The sequence below is a fragment of the Cololabis saira genome, chromosome 21 (assembly GCF_033807715.1).
Source record: "Cololabis saira isolate AMF1-May2022 chromosome 21, fColSai1.1, whole genome shotgun sequence".
In the NCBI taxonomy this organism is placed as follows: Eukaryota; Metazoa; Chordata; class Actinopteri; order Beloniformes; family Belonidae; genus Cololabis; species Cololabis saira.
In genome coordinates, this window is record NC_084607.1 from 8,488,936 (window position 1) to 8,498,252 (window position 9,317).

Genomic DNA, 9,317 nt, shown 5'->3' on the forward strand with positions numbered 1-9,317 from the left:
TCCTGATTCCTGATTCCTGAGTCCTGAGTCCTGATTCCTGATTCCTGATTCCTGATTTCTGATTCCTGATTCCTGAGTCCTGAGTCCTGAGTCCTGATTCCTGGGTCCTGAGTCCTGAGTCCTGAGTCCTGAGTCCTGATTCCTGAGTCCTGATTCCTGAGTCCTGATTCCTGATTCCTGATTCCTGAGTCCTGATTCCTGATTCCTGAGTCCTGATTCCTGATTTCTGATTCCTGATTCCTGAGTCCTGATTCCTGAGTCCTGATTCCTGAGTCCTGATTCCTGATTCCTGAGTCCTGATTCCTGAGTCCTGAGTCCTGATTCCTGATTCCTGATTTCTGATTCCTGATTCCTGAGTCCTGATTCCTGAGTCGTGATTCCTGATTCCTGATTCCTGAGTCCTGAGTCCTGATTCCTGATTCCTGATTTCTGATTTCTGATTCCTGATTCCTGAGTCCTGATTCCTGAGTCCTGATTCCTGATTCCTGATTCCTGAGTCCTGATTCCTGAGTCCTGATTCCTGAGTCCTGATTCCTGATTCCTGATTCCTGAGTCCTGATTCCTGATTCCTGAGTCCTGATTCCTGAGTCCTGATTCCAGATTCCTGAGTCCTGATTCCTCCTGAGTCCTGATTCCTGATTCCTGATTTCTGATTTCTGATTCCTGATTCCTGAGTCCTTATTCCTGAGTCCTGATTCCTGAGTCCTGATTCCTGAGTCCTGAGTCCTGATTCCTGAGTCCTTATTCCTGAGTCCTGATTCCTGAGTCCTGATTCCTGAGTCCTGATTCCTGATTCCTGAGTCCTGATTCCTGAGTCCTGATTCCTGATTCCTGATTCCTGGGTCCTGAGTCCTGATTCCTGAGTCCTGATTCCTGATTCCTGATTCCTGAGTCCTGAGTTCTTAGTCCTGATTCCTGATTCCTGATTCCTGAGTCCTGAGTCCTGAGTCCTGAGTCCTGATTCCTGAGTCCTGATTCCTGATTCCTGAGTCCTGATTCCTGAGTCCTGAGTCCTGAGTCCTGATTCCTGATTCCTGATTCCTGAGTCCTGAGTCCTGAGTCCTGATTCCTGATTCCTGAGTCCTGATTCCTGAGTCCTGAGTCCTGAGTCCTGATTCCTGATTCCTGATTCCTGAGTCCTGAGTCCTGATTCCTGATTCCTGAGTCCTGAGTCCTGATTCCTGAGTCCTGAGTCCTGATTCCTGATTCCTGAGTCCTGAGTCCTGAGTCCTGATTCCTGATTCCTGAGTCCTGATTCCTGAGTCCTGATTCCTGAGTCCTGATTCCTGATTCCTGAGTCCTGATTCCTGAGTCCTGATTCCTGATTCCTGAGTCCTGATTCCTGATTCCTGAGTCCTGATTCCTGATTCCTGAGTCCTGAGTCCTGATTCCTGATTCCTGATTCCTGAGTCCTGAGTCCTGATTCCTGATTCCTGATTCCTGAGTCCTGATTCCTGATTCCTGAGTCCTGATTCCTGAGTCCTGATTCCTGATTCCTGAGTCCCGATTCCTGAGTCCTGAGTCCTGATTCCTGAGTCCTGATTCCTGATTCCTGATTCCTGAGTCCCGATTCCTGAGTCCTGATTCCTGATTCCTGAGTCCCGATTCCTGAGTCCCGAGTCCTGATTCCTGAGTCCTGAGTCCTGAGTCCTGATTCCTGATTCCTGAGTCCTGAGTCCTGATTCCTGATTCCTGAGTCCTGAGTCCTGAGTCCTGATTCCTGATTTCTGATTTCTGATTCCTGATTCCTGAGTCCTGATTCCTGGGTCCTGAGTCCTGAGTCCTGAGTCCTGAGTCCTGATTCCTGAGTCCTGATTCCTGATTCCTGAGTCCTGAGTCCTGATTCCTGAGTCCTGATTCCTGATTTCTGATTCCTGATTCCTGAGTCCTGAGTCCTGAGTCCTGATTCCTGGGTCCTGAGTCCTGAGTCCTGAGTCCTGAGTCCTGATTCCTGAGTCCTGATTCCTGAGTCCTGATTCCTGATTCCCGATTCCTGAGTCCTGATTCCTGATTCCTGATTCCTGAGTCCTGATTCCTGATTTCTGATTCCTGATTCCTGAGTCCTGATTCCTGAGTCCTGATTCCTGAGTCCTGATTCCTGATTCCTGAGTCCTGATTCCTGAGTCCTGAGTCCTGATTCCTGATTCCTGATTTCTGATTCCTGATTCCTGAGTCCTGATTCCTGAGTCGTGATTCCTGATTCCTGATTCCTGAGTCCTGAGTCCTGATTCCTGATTCCTGATTTCTGATTTCTGATTCCTGATTCCTGAGTCCTGATTCCTGAGTCCTGATTCCTGATTCCTGATTCCTGAGTCCTGATTCCTGAGTCCTGATTCCTGAGTCCTGATTCCTGATTCCTGATTCCTGAGTCCTGATTCCTGATTCCTGAGTCCTGATTCCTGAGTCCTGATTCCAGATTCCTGAGTCCTGATTCCTCCTGAGTCCTGATTCCTGATTCCTGATTTCTGATTTCTGATTCCTGATTCCTGAGTCCTTATTCCTGAGTCCTGATTCCTGAGTCCTGATTCCTGAGTCCTGAGTCCTGATTCCTGAGTCCTTATTCCTGAGTCCTGATTCCTGAGTCCTGATTCCTGAGTCCTGATTCCTGATTCCTGAGTCCTGATTCCTGAGTCCTGATTCCTGATTCCTGATTCCTGGGTCCTGAGTCCTGATTCCTGAGTCCTGATTCCTGATTCCTGATTCCTGAGTCCTGAGTTCTTAGTCCTGATTCCTGATTCCTGATTCCTGAGTCCTGAGTCCTGAGTCCTGAGTCCTGATTCCTGAGTCCTGATTCCTGATTCCTGAGTCCTGATTCCTGAGTCCTGAGTCCTGAGTCCTGATTCCTGATTCCTGATTCCTGAGTCCTGAGTCCTGAGTCCTGATTCCTGATTCCTGAGTCCTGATTCCTGAGTCCTGAGTCCTGAGTCCTGATTCCTGATTCCTGATTCCTGAGTCCTGAGTCCTGAGTCCTGATTCCTGAGTCCTGATTCCTGAGTCCTGAGTCCTGATTCCTGAGTCCTGATTCCTGATTCTTGATTCCTGAGTCCTGGATTCCTGATTCCTGAGTCCTGATTCCTGATTCCTGATTCCTGATTCCTGATTCCTGAGTCCTGAGTCCTGGGTCCTGATTCCTGATTCCTGAGTCCTGATTCCTGATTCCTGATTCCTGAGTCCTGAGTCCTGAGTCCTGATTCCTGAGTCCTGATTCCTGATTCCTGATTCCTGGGTCCTGATTCCTGATTCCTGAGTCCTGAGTCCTGATTCCTGATTCCTGATTCCTGAGTCCTGATTCCTTATTCCTGAGTTCTTAGTCCTGATTCCTGATTCCTGAGTCCTGATTCCTGATTCCTGAGTCCTGATTCCTGATTCCTCCTGATTCCTGAGTCCTGATTCCTGATTCCTGAGTCCTGATTCCTGATTCCTGATTCCTGAGTCCTGAGTCCTGATTCCTGATTCCTGAGTCCTGAGTCCTGATTCCTGAGTCCTGATTCCTGAGTCCTGATTCCTGAGTCCTGATTCCTGAGTCCTGAGTCCTGATTCTTGAGTCCTGATTCCTGAGTCCTGAGTCCTGATTCCTGATTCCTGAGTCCTGAGTCCTGATTCCTGAGTCCTGATTCCTGAGTCCTGATTCCTGAGTCCTGAGTCCTGATTCTTGAGTCCTGATTCCTGAGTCCCGATTCCTGAGTCCCGAGTCCCGAGTCCTGATTCCTGAGTCCTGATTCCTGAGTCCTGATTCCTGATTCCTGATTCCTGAGTCCTGATTCCTGAGTCCTGATTCCTGATTCCTGGGTCCTGATTCCTGATTCCTGAGTCCTGATTCCTGATTCCTGAGTCCTGATTCCTGATTCCTGAGTCCTGATTCCTGATTCCTGAGTCCTGATTCCTGATTCCTGAGTCCTGATTCCTGAGTCCTGAGTCCTGAGTCCTGATTCCTGAGTCCTGAGTCCTGATTCCTGATTCCTGAGTCCTGATTCCTGAGTCCTGAGTCCTGATTCCTGATTCCTGAGTCCTGATTCCTGAGTCCTGAGTCCTGATTCCTGAGTCCTGAGTCCTGATTCCTGATTCCTGATTCCTGAGTCCTGATTCCTGATTCCTGATTCCTGATTCCTGATTCCTGATTCCTGATTCCTGAGTCCTGAGTCCTGATTCCTGATTCCTGAGTCCTGAGTCCTGATTCCTGATTCCTGAGTCCTGAGTCCTGATTCCTGATTCCTGAGTCCTGATTCCTGATTCCTGATTCCTGAGTCCTGATTCCTGAGTCCTGATTCCTGATTCCTGATTCCTGAGTCCTGATTCCTGAGTCCTGATTCCTGATTCCTGATTCCTGAGTCCTGATTCCTGATTCCTGAGTCCTGAGTCCTGATTCCTGAGTCCTGATTCCTGATTCCTGATTCCTGATTCCTGATTCCTGAGTCCTGATTCCTGATTCCTGATTCCTGATTCCTGAGTCCTGATTCCTGAGTCCTGATTCCTGAGTCCTGAGTCCTGAGTCCTGAGTCCTGATTCCTGATTCCTGGGTCCTGATTCCTGATTCCTGAGTCCTGAGTCCTGATTCCTGAGTCCTGATTCCTGATTCCTGAGTCCTGATTCCTGATTCCTGGGTCCTGATTCCTGATTCCTGAGTCCTGATTCCTGATTCCTGAGTCCTGATTCCTGATTCCTGATTCCTGATTCCTGAGTCCTGATTCCTGATTCCTGAGTCCTGATTCCTGAGTCCTGATTCCTGATTCCTGATTCCTGAGTCCTGAGTCCTGATTCCTGGGTCCTGATTCCTGATTCCTGAGTCCTGATTCCTGATTCCTGAGTCCTGAGTCCTGAGTCCTGAGTCCTGATTCCTGATTCCTGATTCCTGAGTCCTGATTCCTGAGTCCTGATTCCTGAGTCCTGATTCCTGATTCCTGAGTCCTGATTCCTGATTCCTGAGTCCTGATTCCTGAGTCCTGAGTCCTGATTCCTGATTCCTGAGTCCTGATTCCTGAGTCCTGAGTCCTGAGTCCTGAGTCCTGAGTCCTGATTCCTGATTCCTGATTCCTGAGTCCTGAGTCCTGAGTCCTGAGTCCTGATTCCTGAGTCCTGATTCCTGAGTCCTGATTCCTGAGTCCTGAGTCCTGAGTCCTGATTCCTGATTCCTGATTCCTGATTCCTGAGTCCTGAGTCCTGAGTCCTGATTCCTGAGTCCTGATTCCTGAGTCCTGAGTCCTGATTCCTGATTCCTGATTCCTGATTCCTGATTCCTGCAGCCGCCGCGGATCATAGGAGGCTGGAGACGCTTCACAGGTACTGGGGGGGGTCGGTGATGGGGGGTATTATCAGAAAGGCTTCTCTTTTTTTTTAAGAAGCTGTAGTTATGTGGGGTTTTTAAAAAAAATATGTTTTATATTATTTATATTTCTTATATTTCTTATTGTTTGCACTACTGTTATTTGTCTTGCACTGGAGAGGTGATGCTGCTTCAAATCTCACTGTACCCAGGTACACTGACAATAAAGTATTCTGATTCTGATCTCAGGTGATAAGTGTTTATCAAAGGGAGGGGGTAATTAAAAGGTTTAATTTAAATCCAGATTCATGTTAGACTGAGTTGTAAATCACCTCCGTGGAATATTATTATTAGCAGGACATGCCAGGGAGTGTGTGTGTGTGTGTGTGTGTGTGTGTGTGTGTGTGTGTGTGTGTGTGTGTGTGTGTGTGTGTGTGTGTGTGTGTGTGTGTGTGTGTGGGGGGGGGGGTTGTGTGTGTCCATCAGATATAACAGAGGGGAAGGAGGGAGGGAGGGGGGGGGTCTAGGAGGGGTGATTAGTGCAGGATTGATAAGGCTCTATAATTGAGACTTGGAGGTCTGTTTTCTGCTTTCACATCCTCACACCTCAGCTCTCATGTGTGCACGGTGTTGTGTCGTGCATGCTCCAAACACGTGCTCCGTTACTCCCTTATACACAACAGACGTGGTTTCAGGGTGGGAGGCGGGGAGGGGGGGTCAGGGTGACGGGTGACCCCCATCCCCCCCAACATGCTCCGTGATGCAGCAACAGTTCCTGCATCAGACCTGGATCTGGTCCATCCAGGGCCTATGCATCCTCCCTCCTTCTCTCCCTCCTTCCTCCCCCCGGGATCTGGTCCATCCAGGGCCTGCACCCCCCCCTCAACCCCCCCGTCCGACTCCTCAGTCATCTCAGCGACGGCTCTTCTGCTCCTCTGCTTTTGCATTGCCCCCCTCCCTCCTCCCCCCTCCCCTGCTGCCTTCCTGCCTCCCTCCCTCGCTCTATTAAATTTCTAGTCACACAACAGTGCAGTGGATATCCCTCCCTCTCGCTAACTCCCCCCCCCCCATCCCTCCCTCCCTCCCCCATGTCCTTCTCTCCCTCCATCACACATACATACCTCAGTAATCTGTGGAGGTGTTGTCATCCCGGCTCTCCATATCGACTGTTCTCTACCCTCTTTTACTTTGAACCTCTCAATCTCGCTGCTCTCTTTTCACCTCCAGTCGTCTCGCCCCAGCCCCCCCCCCCCATCCTCCCTCCCTCCCTCCTTCCTCTGCTCATTATTTAAAAGAACCCCTCACATTTCTTCCTCTTCCTCCCCAACCCGCCCCGTTTGTCTCTGTGTGCTGCAGTGTCTGCCGGTGCTGTATGGTGTGGAGTGTAGCGTCCCCTCCCCTCTCCTCCCTGTCCGTGGTGGGTGTGTGAGGGCCGGCTCACGTCGGCCGGCCTTAAACCGACACCACAGGCTGATGAATGAATAAAGATGGGGGCCACTGCGAGGATTAATGCACCGCAGATGAAGACAGATTTTCAGCCGGGGCCGTGGACGAGGCGGCTCCCTCTCCTCCGTCTGGAGTGGCTGTTTGTTTACATGTGGATCTCTCTGGCTCTGGGTTACGCTCAAGGCCAGGGGCCGCAGCAACAGTTGCTGCACTGGCTGGGGGGGGGGACTCTTGTGCATCCCCCCCCCACGTCCTTCCGGACTCGCTGTCTGGAGCCTGAACCCTTCACAGAACTCCCAGGCCCGAACCGAGCCCTGATCCGTATCTGATGGGGGAACAGCACGCCGCCGGCTGCAGGGATTCCAACCTGTGTGATGCCAAATTGAACATCCAGGCTGTGCTTGTGTTCCCCCCTGAAACTCTGTTTTTGCACCAACAGAGAAAGAAGAGGCTCCTCTAAACACAGAGTTAACCAAGCGTTTATCTCCACCACTAAAGCCAATATTCCTGCACTATTGAAGGCAGTCTTATGTGGAAACTGCATCTATCAGGGCCCGATTGATCCAGCCCCACTCAGGACTCGTGGGCCTCGACCAACGGGCCCTGAAGACATCTAGAAAAATCCAATATTAGATGTTACATCGTACTATGACCCGGTTCTTGCTCTTCATCATATTTGCACGTACAGGCTAGAGCAGGGGTCGGCAACACACGGCTCTAGAGCGGCATGCGGCTCTTTAGCGCCGCCCTAGTGGCTCCTGGAGCTTTTTCAAAAATGTTTGACCTTTTTTTCCTTTCATTCTTCTTTTTTTATTTTTTCCTTCTTTTTTCTCTTGTTTCCTTTTTTTCCCTCTTTTTTCCTTTTTTTCCTCTTTTTTCCTTTTTTCCTCTTTTTCCTTCTTTTTTCCTTTTTTCTTCTTTTTTTCTATTTTTTCCTTTTTTTCCTCTTTTTTTCTTCTTTTTTCCTTTTTTTCTTCTTTTTTTCTCTTTCCTTTTTTTTCCTCTTTTTTCTTTTGTTTTCTTTTTTTTCCTTTTTTTCTTCTTTTTTTCCTTTTTTTCTTCCTTTTTCCTTTCCTTTTTAATCTTGACATTTCGACTTTTTTCTCAACATTTCGACTTTTTTCTCTAAATTTTGCCTTTTTTCTCAACATTTGGACTTTTTTCTCGAAATTTTGACTATTTCCTCAACATTTGGACTTTTTTCTCAACATTTCGACTTTTCTCTGAAGTTTGTACTTCAACATTAATCTTGACATTTCGACTTTTTTCTCGAAATTTTGACTTTTTTCTCGACATTTCGACTTTTTTCTCGAAGTGCATAATAAAAAAAAAAATCTAATATAGAAATATGCAGCATGTGTTGTCTTCATTCTAAGGCTTATACAATACTTTTCATTTTTTGCAGCTCCAGACATATTTGTTTTTTGTGTTTTTGGTCCAATATGGCTCTTTCAACATTTTGGGTTGCCGCCCCCTGGGCTAGAGTCATCCAGGAGCATCTACCGTTTTCCCCCCGTGAGGCCGAGCTTCACAACAAGAGTGTGTCCTGCTTCTCTGTCGCTGCTCCTGTCAACACCTCTTCCGGCAGGGCGTAAAACCAGCTCTAGCCCCGGGCCTGTAAACCCCATGATGCTGAGCAGCAGTTCTGCCACCGGGCTGCACGACGCGGCCCTGCAGCTCCGAGCCCTGGAACTGCCCTGGCCCGCTGCTGCTCTCTCTCCCGGCAGCAAACCAGGACGGACCAGAACCCAAACCTGCCCATTAGCACTTTTATTTCAGCCACCGTTTGTCTGACCCAGACCGCTTTACAGTAAAGTTGTCAAAAGGTGGAGACCTGAGATTTGTTGATGTTGTTAAGTTCGAGAATAAGTGCTCTTAATGTTTTTAATCAGACGTTTAATGCAAATAATGTGCATATATGAAGAGGCCTAATAAATACTCACTCAAATGCTGTTGGTGAGGCTGCTCAGTGCACAGCAGGGGTGCCTGCATAATTAATTTGCGTTTTATAAAGTACATTTTGTACACTTTTATGGCCTATTCAGTATGTGTGCCCTCCTCATATGTAATATATATGTAATATATATATATATATATATGTAATATATATATATATATATATATATATAAATAAATACAAAAAATACATATACATATATAAATAAATGGCACAGTGGAAAAAATAAAAATAAATAAATATATATTTTTTTAAATTTAAATATATATATATATATATATATATATATATATATATATATATATATATATATATATGTATGTATATAGATAATATATATATATATATATATTTTATATTTAAAAAAATATGTATTTATCTATTTTTATTTTTTCCACTGTGCCATTAATTATTAGAAAGGAAAAAAAAAACAATCAAGGGAAAAAGTCACGAGCAATAATACCCCAATGTTTCACATCGTGGTGCAGGGATTCTTATTTACAACATTGTTTAAGTTGATTGAGATCTTAGGAAATGTGCTTTTGCACAGATCTCTTTCAAGGTCCTATCCAGCATCTCAGTGAGTTCAGCTCTGGACTTTGACATTCCAAAACCTTGCTTCTTTTATATTTCTGCCCTTTTTGATGTAAAGTT

The 9,317-nt window shown here is 46.9% G+C and overlaps 1 protein-coding gene across 1 annotated transcript in view; it reads right to left on the reverse strand.

The window, feature by feature from the left end:
• The window catches only part of LOC133422425 (uncharacterized), a gene marked incomplete at both ends in the record, with an annotated part of 91,866 nt that extends 84,138 nt beyond the window's left edge, over positions 1 to 7,728 (reverse strand). The window contains one exon of the mRNA XM_061712412.1: positions 7,559 to 7,728. Within this exon, the coding sequence (XP_061568396.1) occupies positions 7,559 to 7,728 (170 nt within the window). The remainder of the gene's footprint in view (positions 1 to 7,558) is intronic.
• Between the last annotated feature and the right edge of the window lie 1,589 nt (positions 7,729 to 9,317).